Source organism: Macaca nemestrina, chromosome 18 (genome assembly GCF_043159975.1).
Source record: "Macaca nemestrina isolate mMacNem1 chromosome 18, mMacNem.hap1, whole genome shotgun sequence".
In the NCBI taxonomy this organism is placed as follows: Eukaryota; Metazoa; Chordata; class Mammalia; order Primates; family Cercopithecidae; genus Macaca; species Macaca nemestrina.
This window is the reverse complement of record NC_092142.1, coordinates 15979775-15995190: the sequence shown is the minus strand read 5'-3', so window position 1 is coordinate 15995190 and position 15416 is coordinate 15979775. Positions and strand designations below refer to the sequence as shown.

At 49.3% G+C, this 15416-nt stretch overlaps 1 protein-coding gene across 2 annotated transcripts in view; it reads right to left on the bottom strand.

Annotated features, from left to right (window-relative positions):
- The window catches only part of LOC105467719 (ATP binding cassette subfamily C member 1 (ABCC1 blood group)), a 195150-nt gene that overhangs the window by 124308 nt on the left and 55426 nt on the right, over positions 1-15416 (bottom strand). For both annotated transcript variants that reach the window (XM_071084179.1, XM_071084180.1), the window contains exons 2-5: positions 15361-15416; positions 13455-13580; positions 6956-7093; positions 4753-4878 (exon numbers count right to left, since the gene is read on the bottom strand). The exon at positions 15361-15416 is cut by the window's right edge and continues 121 nt beyond it. In XM_071084179.1, the coding sequence (XP_070940280.1) occupies positions 4753-4878; positions 6956-7093; positions 13455-13580; positions 15361-15416 (446 nt within the window). The remainder of the gene's footprint in view (positions 1-4752; positions 4879-6955; positions 7094-13454; positions 13581-15360) is intronic.

The window sequence follows — 15416 nt, the reverse complement described above, 5'->3', positions numbered from 1 at the left end:
TCTCTCTGGCAACAACACAACTCTACTGTTGCAGCTCCAGGCACCTGTAGACACTATGTGATGAATGCGAGTGGCTGTGTTCCAATAAAACTTTATTTACAAAAACAGGGAGCAGCCCAGATTCGGCCCGTGGGCTACTGGCTAACTCCTGGTCTAAACTCTAATCTGCAAAAAGGTAAATGGCACCCCCATGGGGTTCCTGAACAGGAACCCAAAGGGAAGTTCAGGCTTCCTGGACAGAGAGTGTCAGCCAATCAAAGTGTTCTCTCCTGGACACGTGCACAAATGTCAGAAATGCAGCAGCCTGCACACCCACATTTGACACCCTGCTGGATCTCGCTGCACAAGAGGCAGACCACGGCCGGACACAGTGGCTCAAGCCTGTAATCCCAGCACTTTAGGAGGCCAAAGTGGGCAGATCACTTGAAGTTAGGAGATCAAGACCATCCTGGCCAACGTGGTGAAACGCCATCTCTGCTAAAAATACAAAAACTAGCTGGGCATGGTGGCACGTGCCTGTAGTCCCAGCTACTCAGGAGGCTGAGGCAGGAGAATCGCTTGAACCTGGGAGGCAGAGGCTGCAGAGACAAGATCATGCCATTGCACTACAGCCTTGGCGACAGAGCGAGACTCCAAAGAGACAAACAACAGTGTCTTCCACCATCTTGGAGGACCAGCAATGACACAGGGGGAGCCGGGGGAGATGAGACAGAGACAGAAAACAATGACTGGGGAGAAGAGTCAGGGTGTCCCAGCCCCCCAACAATGCAGCCTTTTAGCCGCCAGAGCTGAGAGCTTCATGCCACCCAGGGTGGCAGAGCAGATCCCAGGCCCAGGCTGCCAGAATCCCAGGAATGCAGAAAGCACAAAAAAAGGTCCAAGTCAGCTCTGTGAGTCACCCTACTACACACATGCCCAGGGGAGAAGTGAAAGAGAATTTATCCAGATTCCCAAGGGAGATCAGAAATCAGAAAGTCCCTCCTTCAAAAAGCTTCCAGAACCATCCATGGCAAGAGAGTTCTTCCCAGGTTCCCAGAGGAAGCCTGATGGGTCAGGTGATCCCCACGCTAGCTAGCCAGGCAGCCCCAACCAGACTCGGTTTACCCTCCGCAATCCAAGGTCTGCAGCCACCCAGGTAAGGTATGATTTGTTTTGTATAAATCCCAGTTCTAAAGAACGGCTCGGCCAGGTGCAGTGGCTCACCCCTGTAATCCCAACACTTTGGGAGGCTGAGGCTGGTGGATCACCTGAGTTCAGGAGTTTGAAACCAGCCTAGCCAAGGTGGTGAAGCCTCATCTCTACTAAAAATACAAAAATTGGCTGGACATGGTGGCTCACGCCTGTAATCCCAGCACTTTGGGAGGCCGAGGCGGGCGGATCACGAGGTCAGGAGATTGAGACCATCCTGGCTAACACAGTGAAACCCCGTCTCTACTAAAAATATTTTTAAAATTAGCCAGGCGTGGTGGCAGGAGCCTGTAGTGCCAGCTACTCGGGAGGCTGAGGCAGGAGAACGGCGTGAACCCGTGAGGCGGAACTTGCAGCGAGCTGAGATCGCGCCACTGCACTCCAGCCTGAGCGAAAGAGTAAGACTCCGACTTAAAAAAAAAAAAAAATATATATATATATATAAAAATTAGTCGAGCGTGGTGGCGGGCACCTATAACCTCAGTCACTCAGGAGGTTGAAGCAGAAGAATTGCTTGAACCCAGGAGGTGGGGTTGCAGTGGGCCGAGGTCGTGCCACTGCATTCCAGCCTGGGCAACAAGAGCAAGAATCCATCTCAAAAAAAGAAAAAAAAAGAATAGCCCAACATTTGACAAACGGGGACACTCAGCTGCCACACACTCACACACACTGATACATAATACACACAACAACCACTGACTCATAAGCCCCTTCCTCTCTTCTGTGTCAGGCACCAGCCAGGGATCCAAAATGAAGTGACCCAGGTATGATCATTGCCTTTGTGAACTTTATACATATGCAAGCACACACAACACAAAGACACACATACACACATACTCAGACACACACATGAACTTAAGCACACAAGCACACATTCACATATAAGCACATACACTCATATACATGCCTGTGACTACAGAGTCACAACAGCATGCACATGCATGCATACACACAGGTACACACAGATGCACAGGAACACATACACAGCCGTGCTCACTTGCTCATTTCTCCAACCCAGCTCCTCTTTGGGCAAGGAAATACCAATACGGGACTCCTCAGAACATACAGTAGACATGCATTTTTTTTTTTTTTTTTTTTTTTTTTGAGACAGAGTCTCACTCTGTCACCCAGGTTGGAGTACAGTGGTGTGTTCTCCACTCACTGCAACCTCCGCCTCCCAGGGTCAAGTGATTCTGCTGCCTCAGCCTCCCGACTGAATTATTCTTCCTGATGCTCTCCTGCCACCTGTTCCCCAACTTGGCTTACTTTTAATTACTTAATTAATAATTAAAGATGGGGAGATGGGGTCTTACTATGTTGCCCAGGCTGGTCTCAAACCCCTGGGCTCAATCGATCCTCTCGCCTTGGCCTCTCAAAGTGCTGGGAATACAAGCGTGCACCACCACGCCTGGCTAATTTTTGTATTTTTAGCAGAGATGGCGTTTCACCACGTTGGCTAGGCTGGTCTCGAACTCCTGAACTCAAATCATTTGCCTGCCTCGGATTCCCAAAGTGCTGGGATTACGGGTGTGAGCCACCACGCCTGGCCTGGGACATAGGTTTCTAAAATCTCTTGGTTATCGTCAACCACCTCCTCCATACTGATGCCCACCAAGCCCTTTTATCACCCACAAGGTGAGCCTCTGTCCCTCACAGAGGTTCAGGCCAAACCCAACAGAACCACAGAGGTGAAAAGTGCTCCCACTGCAGTCTGACCATTACCAGCTGACTAGCCATGAATCAGCATTAAATAGGTGCTCCAAGGTCTCCCTGCCACACTCACAATAAAACCCAAACAGCGGCCGGGCGCAGTGGCTCAAGCCTGTAATCCCAGCACTTTGGGAGGCCGAGACGGGCAGATCACAAGGTCAGGAGATCGAGACCAGCCTGGCTAATACAGTGAAACCCCGTCTCTACTAAAAAATACAAAAAACTAGCTGGGTGAGGTGGCGGGCGCCTGTAGTCCCAGCTACTCGGGAGGCTGAGGCAGGAGAATGGCGTAGACCCGGGAGGCGGAGCTTGCAGTGAGCTGAGATGCAGCCACTGCACTCCAGCCTGGGGACAGAGTGAGACTCCGTCTCAAAAAAAAAAAAAAAAAAAAAAAACCCAAACAGCTCATCTGGCTCACAAGGGGACTGTCCCACCTCTCAGGCACCCACCGTCTCTTAGTCTTCTCCTGCTGTGCTGGCTTTTTCCTGCTGTTTCCTCCACACCTCCCCACCCCAGGGCCCTCGCACTTACTCCCCTCCGCCTTCCTCTAGGTATTTGCTCCACCCACTCCCTCACCCCTGTAGGTCTCTGCTCACATGCAGTTTTCTGGGCAGGCCTTCCCAGATCTCTCTTATCAAAAGCTGCACATGAGCCCGGGCAACAAAGCAAGATCCCATCTCTGTTAAAAAAAAAAAATAATAAAGAATAGGCCAGGCGTGGTGACTCACGCATGTAATCCCAGCAATTTGAGAGGCCAAGGCGAGAAGATCAATTGAGCCCAGGGGTTTGAGACCAGCCTGGACAACATAGTAAGACCCCATCTCCCCATCTTTAATTATTAATTAAGTAATTAAAAGTAAGCCAAGTTGGGGAGCAGGTGGCGGGAGAGCATCACGAAGAATAGCTAATGGATCCTGGGCTTGATTCCTAGATGATGGGTTGATCTGTGCAGCAAATCACCACGGCACACATTTACCTATGTAACAAACCTGCATGTCCTATACATGTACCCTGGAACTTAAAATAAAAGTTGAAGAAAGATAAAAATTAGCCAGGCATGGTGGTGCGTGCCTGTAATTCCAGCTATTCAGAAAGCTGAGGTAGGAGGATTGCGTGAGCCCAGTAGGTCAAGGCTACAGTAAGCCGAGATCACACCACTGCACTCCAGCCTGGACAACAGAGCAAAATCCTGTCTCAAAAAAAGAAGAAAGAAAAAAATTAAGGGAAAAGAATAAAGTGTTCCCTTTTGTTTTACTAGCAGAAGGGGTGGCCATCTCCACACTCCTCACTGATAAGTTTCCATATTTACAGAATTTCTCTGAAACTGACAAAACAGACCAAGGGTCTCAAACTCAAATCCCTCAGGGGCCAGGCACCTGCCACAAGTGCAGAAAGCAAGCCAGTATAATACAATAGGGAGTGGTGGGGACTCCAGCAACTCCTCAGCTCTGCCCTGTGGGATTATAGGCCTAACCTGTCACAACTTCTCACTTTTCCAGAACATCTGGATCTGAACAACTAGAATTCATAAAAAATACCTGATTTGTAATTATCTGCTCACACTTTCCATAATCACCATGCCAAGTGAGAAACCTACAGGCCTGCAAGACACAGTAGTTCATCAACAACAAAGTAGATTCTCTCCTTCAGCTCCCCTAGTCACATCTAAGCCTCAGTTTTTCCATCTGTAAAGTAGGCGGGACGATATTCCCTGTATCAGGGGTTGAGGGAGGCTGGAATGAGATCCTGGATGGATCTAAGAAATGTTAGCTGGTAGCGTGTCATGTTTCTCTCTCACACTCACACACACATGCACACATGCAGACACACATACTTGTCTGTGGTCACACTTACAGGGTCGTGGATGGTTTCCGAGAACAGGGGTGAACGATCTGAGAAACAGGACAAGACGAGCTGAATGAGTACGAGGGAAAAGTAGACGTAGAAAGTGATGTCACGAAACAGGTCCACCTGGACGTCCTGCATGGTAGGGAAGGAAGGAGGAAAAAGATCACATTGTGGGGCTGTGTGCGGTGGCTCACGCCTGTAATCCTAGCACTTTCGGAGGCCGAGACAGGCGGATCACCTGAGGTCAAGAGTTGGACCCCGTCTCTACTAAAAATACAAAAAATTAGCCGGGCGCGGTGGCGGGCGCCTGTAGTCCCAGCTACTCAGGAGGCTGAGGCAGGAGAATGGCGGGAACCCGGGAGGCGGAGCTTGCAGTGAGCCGAGATCGCGCCACTGCACTCCAGCCTGGGCAACAGCGTGAGACTCCGTCTCAAAAAAAAAAAAAAAAAGAGTTGGAGACCAGCCTGGTCAACATGGTGAAAGCCCGTCTCCACTAAAAATACAACAATTAGCCAGGCGTGATGGCAGGTGACTGTAATCCCAGCTACTCAGGAGGCTGACACAGGAGAATCACTTGAACCCAGGAGGCGGAGGCTGCAGTGAGCCGATGTCGTGCCACTGCACTCGAGCCTGTGTGACAAAGCCAGACTCCATCTCAAAAAAAAAAAAAAAAAGATCACTTTCTGAGAGCAGGTGGCAGAAACCCAGAGGGCAGACAGCACCATGGAAGGTGCACCCGCTCAGCTGCAGGGCCATTGCAGACTCCCCATGGGCTCCCAGCTCCCCCCAGGATGTAGTGGCAGAAACCTGGTTCCATCACAAGTAGTCTCACTGCTCACCGCTGCCTGACAGGAGGAAGACAGGGCTTGGGAGTGAAACGGAGCTGTATCAAGGCCTGGCTCTCCCATACTAGCTGTGGGATCTTGTCAACTTATTGAACCACTCTGTGCCTCAGTTTCCCCACCTATAAATCACCTATGGTTCTTAACCAGGGGTGATTCTGCCTCCCAGGAAACATGTGGCAGTGTGAGGGGACATCTTGTTTGTTGTAACTTGGGAGTATTACGGCACCCAGTCAGGGGAAGCCAGGGACACCCCTAAATGTCTACAAAGCACAGGATAGCCCCTACAACCAAGAATGTTGTATCTAAAATGTCGATTAGTGCTGAGGCTGAGAAATTCTGTCCAAGTCACTGCAAGAGGTCAGGAAGAATATTTGTGAAACATACATAGTCCCCCTGTGAGGCACTTTGAAAACATGAACTCAATCAGCATCAGCTGCCATCACTCATGACAATATGTAGGCGCTCAATAGTCAAATGTTCAGCGTCTTTTCCTTCCTTTGCCTCACGCCAGTCTCTAATTAGCTCCAAGATGGCAGGAACAGCAGGTTATTCTAAAAGCACACACTCCAGGTCGGGCGCGGTGGCTCACACCTGTAATCCCAACACTTTGGGAGGCCGAGGTGGGCAGATCACAAGGTCAAGTGATCGAGACCATCCTGGCCAACATGGTGAAACCCCGTCTCTACTAAAAATACAAAAATTAGCTGGGTGTGGTGGCGTGTGCCTGTAGTCCCAGTTACTCGGGAGGCTGAGGGAGGAGAATCACTTGAACACAGGAGGTGGAAGTTGCAGTGAGCCGAGATCACCCACTTAAGCCTGGCGACAGAGCGAGACTCCGTCTCAACAACAACAAAAAAAGTGCACACTCCTCAAAATTCCTAGGAGCAGCTCACGGCAGCCAATGTAAACAACTTCTCCAGCCAGAGCAGCAACTGATGGGACAAAGGTAACATGAGGACAAGCCTAGGGTCCCCCGGGGGAACAGTCCCTCTGCAAACACCGTTCCCGGCTCGGCTCCATCCCAGCCTGGCAGCATTTGGAGCCGCCTGTCTTGCTGTTTCCTGCTGATGGGGCCAGCCTGGCATCTGCCCACAGCTCCTGTCCTTGGAGGTCCCATGGGAGCCCCTGGGAGCAACATAGACAAATCGGGCCCTGGGGAAAGAATGTGCTAGAAAAAAAGCTGGGGCTGACTTGGTGAGGATTTGGTGGGATAGGGAAGTCACCAAGGGAGAAGCTAGGTGCTTGTGGTACCCATCCCCTGGTTCCCATGGCAACGCATGACTCCTACACAAGCCAGAGGGACCCAGCATCTCTCCCCCCGGGGCCACTGAAGGAAGATGAGGAATGAGACCACCGCCACTTACCTCTTTTAAGGCAGTCATAATTTTCGATCTCAGGATGGCTAGGGCACACAGTAGGGCTACCAGCCAGAAAGTGAGCATGATCCCTGAGGACTGAACTCCCTTCCTCCTCTCCAGCTGAATTAAAAAGGTAGCAAGCAGCTAAGGAGAGAAGCACACGACAGGAGTTGTTGGTTATTTTTCTTTTCTTTTTTTTTTTTTTTGAGACAGAGTTTCACTCTTGTCACCCAGGCTGGAGTGCAGTGGCGCAGTCTCAGCTCACTGCAACCTGTGACTCCCAGGTTCAAGTGACCCTCCCGCCTCAGCCTCCCAAGTAGCTGGGACTACAGGTGCCTGCCACCATGCCTAGCTAATTTTTGTATTTTTAGTAAAGACAGGGTTTAACCATGTTGGCCAGGCTGGTCTCAAACTCCTGACCTCAGGTGATCCGCTTGCCTTGGCCTCCCAAGATTCTGGGATTACAGGCGTGAGCCATTGCTCCCAGCCACACTATTTCTTAATGGACCACATAATAAATAGTTTGGACTTCATGGGCCATAGACTCTACATCAAAACTACTCAGCTTTGCCACTGTAGTGTGAAAGTGGCCATAGACAAGATGTAAATGAATGGACATGCCTTCATGCCAATAAAACTTTATTTAAAAGAACAGGCAGAATACCTGGAATGAAAAACAAAACCCACCTGTCCTGATGCTCAACCTTCCCGGGGTCAGCCTCTGCCCCATCGCCCCTGCTCTCCGCCTCGGCCATCTCTGCTCCAGCCACACAGAACTCTCAAGTTTTCCCTTGTCACCCCCAGGACTTTGTGTGCTATTCTTCCCAACTGGTCCTCTGCCCTCAGACCCTTCAGTTTTTTAACAACCTGCTCATTCTCAGGCTTCAGCTCCACCATCCCTCCCTCAGAGAAGCCCGGTTATCCTCCAGACCAAACCAAGCTCCCCACCTTCACCCTCGCACAGCACTCTGCAACGTTTAAACACTTTGTGCCTTTTTGAGGAATCATCTGTTTAATGTCTGTTTGCACAACTAGACTATATGCTTGTGTCTCCAATGTCTGGTACAGAGTAGGCATAAAAAATTAAAAAAAAAAAAAAAAATCAGCCGGGCGCAGTGGCTCATACCTGTAATCCCAGCACTTTGGGAGGCCAAGGCGGGCAGGTCACTTGAGGTCAGGAGTTTGAGACCAGCCTGACCAACATGGTGAAACTCTCTACTAAAAATACAAAAATTATCCAGGCGTGGTGGCGTGCACCTGTAGTCCCAGCTACCTGGAAAGCTGAGGCAGGAGAATCATTTGAACCTGGAAGGCGGAGGCTACAGTGAGCTGAGATCACGCCACTGCATTCCAGCCTGGGTGACAGAGTGAGACTCCATCTCAAAGAAAAAAAAAAAAAATGTGTGCTGGCTGCATCCTGTCCCATATTCCCAGTGCCTGCATATTCTGGTTCCCTGAGATGTAGTCAGAACGTTTCTGATGCATCCACAGCGAGCTGTCCTCCATTCCATCCCAGAGACCTCAGGTGGACGAAGACAGGCTGACAATCTCACAGGCCGGTTCACCTCTCGGCCAGCCCAGCTCAAAGTCGCCTGAGGGGTCAAAAGCCCCAGCCCTCCAACTATCACCCCCGTGTCACCCCCAGGGTGACAGACAGAGGCATAAATGAACGATCCAAAGACCAGGAACGGCCGGGCATAGTGGCTCACACCTGTAATCCCACCACTTTGGGAGGCCGAGGCATGTGGATCACCCGAGGTCGAGTTTGAGACCAGCCTGGCCAACGTGGTGAAACCTCGTCTCTACTAAAAATACAAAAATTAGCCAGGCGTGATGGCGCGTGCCTGTAATCCCAGTTACTGGGGAGGCTGAGGCAGGAGAATCTCTTAAACCCAGGAGGCCGAGGTCGCAGTGAGCCAAGATCGCGCCATTGCACACCAGCCTGGGCAAGAAGAGTGCACACCAGCCTGGGCAAGAAGAGCGAAACTCTGCCTCAAAGAAAAAAGAAAAGACCAGGAACAAGGAAAGTTAAGGGAGGACGATCTACTCAAGTCAAAAATAGCTGACCAGGTTACAGTGGCTCATGCCCTTAATCCCACCACTTTAGGAGGCCAAGGCGAGGGGATCACTTGAGCCCAGGAGTTTAAGACTAGCCTGGGCAACATGGAGAAACCTTGTCTCTATTATAGTGAAATTTAAAAAAAAAAAAAAAAAAAAAATCCACTCTAATACCCCACTGCCAGAACGCTGAGCCCAAGACCCAAATTCAGGACAAAGCAAAGCCCTTTACTCTCTCATTCCCTCCATACATTTATGGGTTGCTTACTGCATGCCAGGCACAGTGCCAGGCTCGGAGGACACAAAGGGGAATCAAACACAGCAGGAGAGCCAGGCGTGAAGCAGAGAGAGCCCCACAGGTGCCAGGCTACACACTGGGGCCTAGACTGGAAGCTGGCCCTACCACTTACTGACCAGGTGACCTTGGGCCAGTGCTTCTCCTCTCTGTACCACAGTTTGCTTATCTAATATACAATGTAAAAGGGTTAATAAATAAAGGAATTAGGACAGTTCCTGGCAGAGAGTGGACAGCACCTATGCGTGTTATAAAATATCATGGTCTGGGCCAGGCATGGTGGCTCACACCCACCATCCCAGCACTTTAGGAGGCCCAGACAGGAAGATCACTTGAGACAAAGAGTTTGAGGCCAGCCTGGGCAACATAGGGAGACCCCGTCTCCATAAAAATAACAAATTGGCCGGGGGTGGTGGCTCATGCCTGTAATCACAGCACTTTGCGGGGTCAAGGTGGATCACCTGAGGTCACGAGTTCGAGACCAGCCTGGCCAACATGGTGAAATCCCACCCCTATTAAGAATACAAAATTAGCCACGTGTGGTGGTGCATGCCTGTAATCCCGTCTACTCAGAAGGCTGAGGCAGGAAAATCGCTTGAACCCGGGAGGCAGAGGTTGCGGCAAGTCAAGATCGCGCCATTATGCTCCAGCCTGGGCAACAAGAGCGAAACTCCATCTCAGGGGAATGTTGCAGGAAGTCAGGGACCCCAAATGGAGGGACCGGCTGAAGCCATGGCAGAACACAAATTGTGAAGATTTCATGGACATTTATTAGTTCCCCAAATTATTACTTTTATAATTTCTTATGCCTGTCTTTACTACAATCTCTGAACATAAATTGTGAAGATTTCATGGACACTTATCACTTCCCCAATCAATACCTTGTGATTTCCTATGCCTGTCTTTACTTTAATCTCTTAATCCCATCATCTTCGTAAGCTGAGGAGGATGTATGTCACCTCCGGACCCTGTGATGATTGCATTAACTGCACAAATTGTTTGTAGAGCATGTGTGCTTGAACAATATGAAATCTGGGCACCTTGAAAAAAAGAACATGGTAACAGCAATGTTCACGGAACAAGGGAGATAACTTTAAACTCTTACTGCCGGTGATCTGGGCGAAAAAGAGCCATGTTTCTCTTCTTTCAAAAGCAAAAGGAGAAATATCACTGAATTCTTTTTCTCAGCAAGGAACATCCCTGAGAAAGAGAATGCGCCCTGAGGGTAGGCCTCTGAAATGGCGCTTTGGGGGTGGTTGTCTTTTACGATCAAAGACAAAGGGATGAAATAAGCCCCGGTCTCCTGTAGCGCTCCCAAGTTTATCAGGATGAGGAAATTCCCGCCTAATAAAGGTTGGTCAGACCCGCTGTCTGCTCTCAAACCCTGTCTCCTGATGTTATCAGTGACAATGCGTGCCAGAAACTTCATTACCAATTTTAATTTTGCCCCATCCTGTGGTCCTGTGATCTTGCCCTGCCTCCATTTGCTTTGTGGTATTTTATTACCTTGTGAAGCATGTGATCTCTCTGACCCTGTTCATATACCCCCTCCTCTTTTCAAAATCGCTAATAAAAACTTGCTGGTTTTACAGCTCAGGAGCATCACGGAAGCTGCCGATGTGTGACGTCTCCCCCAGACACCCAGCTTTAAAATTTCTCTCTCTTGTACTCTTTCCCTTTATTTCTCAGACCAGCTGACGCTTAGGGAAATAGAAAAGAACCCACACTGAATACTGGGGGAAGGGTTTCCCCCGATAGGGGAAAGAAAATAAAAAATAAATTTAGCCGGGCATGTTGGCACATGTCTATGTTCCCAGCTACTTGGGAGGCTGAGGCAGAAGGATCATTTTAGCCCAGGAGTTCAAGCCTGCAGTGAGCTGTGATCTCATGCCAGGGAAGTCCAGCCTGGGCGACAGAGTATGACTCTGACTCTAAAATTTAAAAAATTAAAAATTAATTTAGAAAAATAAAGATTCATGGTCCTTGGCAACCTGGTTCCACATTGCCTTTCCTGACCCCTCTGTCACGTCCACTCTGTTCCCTCAACCTTCACACTGTGTTCCTTCATGGAACACCTCGCACTCCCTGCCTACATACTCCCCTTAACCTTCCACCCCTCCCTGGACAACCTGTTCACCCTGCTCAGAATGTCCTGCCTTAAACTTGTTCTTTCTTTTTATTTTTTTTCTTTTTTGAAATGAGGTCTCGCTCTGTCCCCCAGACTGGAGCAGTGGCGCAATCTCGGCTTACTGCAGCCTCTGCTTCCCAGGTTCAAGCAATTCTCCTGCCTCAGCCTCTTGAGTAGCTGGGACTACATGCGTGTGCCACCACGCCTGCTAATTTTTGTATTTTTAGTAGAGATGGGGTTTCGCCATGTTGGCTAGACTGGTCTCAAACTCCCGACCTCAAGTGATTCTCCCACCTTGGCCTCCCAAAGTGCTGGGATTACAGCCATGAGCCACCATGCCCAGCCTCCCTCCTCTTTTTACAATACTTGAGGGCTACACTCTCCGAGAACTCTCTGATCAGGGGCTCAGAAGCTGCAGGCTGCAGGAGCTAAAAGCATGGCCTCTGGGATCCCACCCCTGACTCAGCTGCAGATGAGCAGTGTGACCTTGAATAGGACACTTAACTTCTCCGTGCCTTGTTTCCTCACCTGTAACATGGGGACAAAGCAGTACCCATCTCACAGGGTTGTTGTGAAAATTCAATCAATTTCAAGACACATGAAACACCAAGAATACTGCCAGGTACATATATAGTAAGTGATCCACACGTCAGCTGTAATTAATAAAGTTGTTTCCTTGTCTCTCTCACTCACTAAGTTGTGTATCCCCCTGGGACAGAGCAGTTCCCTGTTTAGCTTAGCAACCCACCCCCTACGCCAGATATTAAAAACTCAAGGCCCTTAGGCCCCCGGCAGTTAGTATGTAAGTGACCAAAGTAGCCAGTACAAGAGCAAAGTATGGCAAACACAACAAAAGGTGGCATCTGTCACTCAGAATCAGTGGCAGGGAAGACAGTAAGGCGTGGTGGGGATCGTGGCAAACTGGACAACACACGCCCCATCCAAAGACTGCAGTTGGGGCTGGGAACAGTGGCTCATGCTTATAATGCCAGTGTTCTGGGAGGACCAGACAGGAGGATCACTTGGGCCAGGAGTTTAAGACCAGCCTAGACAACACAGTGAGATCCCATTTCTACAAAAAATTTTAAAATTAGCCAAAAATAAGCTGGGCGTGGTGACACACATCTGTAGTCCCAACTACTCAGAAGGCTGAGGTAGGAGGATTGCTTGAGGCCAGAAGTTTGAGGCTGTAGTGAACCATCATAACGCCCCTGCACTCCAGCCTGGATGAAAGTGAGATCCCATCTCCTTTAAAAAAAAAAAAAAAAAAAAAAAAGGCCGGGCGCGGTGGCTCAAGCCTGTAATCCCAGCACTTTGGGAGGCCGAGGCGGGTGGATCACGAGGTCAGGAGATCGAGACTATCCTGGCTAACATGGTGAAACCCCGTCTCTACTAAAAATACAAAAAACTACCCAGGCGTGGTGGCGGGCGCCTGTAGTCTCAGCTACTTGGGAGGCTGAGGCGGGAGAACGGCGTGAACCCGGGAGGCGGAGCTTGCAGTGAGCCGAGATCACGCCACTGCACTCCAGCCTGGGAGACATAGCGAGACTCCGTCTCAAAAAAAAAAAAAAAAAAAAAAAAAAGGCTACATTTGTATCCCAGTTCCAGCTGATCACTGCCTCAAAAAAACTATGATTCTACTCTTGCGAGATCTTTGAGTTTTTCAAGAAAAGCCAGGTTTCTGAGTTTTTACAGCAAGGGCTTTATGTGTGTGTGTGTATATATCTCTCTCTCTCTCTCACATATCTATATCTCACATATACATATATATCTCATATACATAAATATCTCATACATGTATGTACGTATTTTTAGTAAAGATGGGGTTTTGCCATGTTGGCCAGGCTCGTCTTGAACTCCTGACCTCAAGTGATCCACCTGTCTCAGCCTCCCACAGTGATGGGATTACAGGCATGGGCCACCATACCCAGCCTGTGTCTTTATATTTCTAAATGCCAGTTACTACTTTTGGTCTCCACTGAGCCCAGCAGATGGCCCAGGGATCACAGCCAGCTCCTACTTACCATGGTGATGCCCAAGAGAGTTGGGCTGACCAGAAACACTGGGGCCAGGAATATGCCCCGACTTCTTTCCCAGAAAGAGTAGAAGAGGTCTGCCCAGCAGACGATCCACAGCAAAAATCCCAAGGCCTGGAAGAGAAGCACATACACGTCCTACAACAGACAGCACTGGAACCTCCCCCAGGGCCTGCGCAAACAGCTCAGCCCCAGGGGTAGGGGAACTAGCCAGCCTTCAAGCGATCAGCCACAGTCCTAGGACACGGCACATATTCTCTGGGATGAGGACAAGTCCTCGGTAGGGTGAGGTGGCATCCAGGCTGGCACGTGACGGTCTGTAACTGGCTTGCTCCGCCCCACTGCCTCCAACAGGACTGTGTGTCTGGTCACCATGCTCCCCACTGCCTGAACACTCAAGAGCTCAGCCCACAGCCCATCTCTAGCTTCAACCCCGGCACACTGCACAAGAAAGCCCTCCACGACAACCATTCATTCAACCAGTATTTACTGAGGGTCCTCTGTGGGTGGGATATGTCTCAAGGTGCATCCATTCTCAAATGATTCAGAAAAAATAAATTATGGCATGCACATATATAGAGAGAGAGCAAAAGCTCATGATAAAACAAATGTAGCAAAAGGTTAAAAAAATCAGTGAACACAGGCCGGATTCATGCCTGTAATATCAGTACTTTGGGAGGCCGAGGCAGGAGGATCACTGGAAGCCAGGAGTTTGAGAACAGCTTGGGCAACAAAGCGAGACCCTGTCTCTACAAAAAATTGTTTTAAATTAGCCAGGCATGGTGGTGTATGCCTGCAGTCCCAGCTACTAGCTACTCAAAAACCTAAGGCAGGATGGCTTGAGCCAGGAGTTCAAGGTTGCAGTATGCTGTGATCATACCATTGCACTCCAGCCTAGATGACAGAGCAACACCGTCTCAAAACAAAACAAAACAAAACAAAACAAAAAAACAGTGACTATGAGTGATAGATAGAGAAAATTAGGCAGCAGTTCCTGGTATCATTATTGCAACTTTTTTTTTTTAGAAGGAGTCTCGCTCTGTTGCACAGGCTAGAGTGCAGTGGCACAATCTCAGTTCGCTGCAACCTCCGCCTCCTAGGTTCAAGGGATCCTCTCGCCTCAGCCTCCCAAGTAGCTAAGATTACAGGCATGTGCCAACACACCCAGCTCATTTTTATATTTTTCGTAGAGACAGGGTTCACTATGTTGGCCTGGCTGGTCTCGAAATCCTGGCCTCAAGTGATCCGCTCGCCTCGGCTTCCCAAAGTGCTGGGATTACAGGCGTAAGCCACCACGCCCGGCCCATTATTGCAATTTTCCTGCAGCTTTAAATTATTTCAAAATAAAAGTCAACTTTAAAAAAAAAAAATTAGGGGCCAGGCATGGAGGTTCACACCTGTAATCCAAGTACTTTGGGAGACCAAGGCAGGAGGACTGCTTGAGGCCAGGTTTCAATTCAAGACCAGCCTGGGCAACACAGCAAGATCCCTCTCTCTACAAAAAATAAATTAAAAATTGGCCAGAAAAAAAATCTATATACATATATTTAATTAAATAAAAAGGAGATCGCCTCAGTAAGAGGGGAAGAGCTGATAACCTCCCAGTAATGCCTTGAGAACAATCCTATCATTCATGTTGCATAAACAGGGAAACTGAGGCTTGGGAAGGTTAAAAAATTTGCTCCAGGCCAAATACTAAGTGGCAGAGCCAAGATTTGTACCCATGTGTGTCTCCAGAGCTCCAGTTTTCACCTCCCACATTACTCTTCTGCCTTCTAGAAGAAGGAACTTAAGAGTCAACTAACTATAAGAGAAATGTCAGGTCTCACCAACCACCACTCCCCGTCCAGGTGCACCTCCCCGCCCCCTACAACAAAACCCCCTGGTGACTTACAGTTTTGGTTTTGTTGAGAAGTGTCATCTGAATGTAGCCCCGGTCATGTCGGGAGA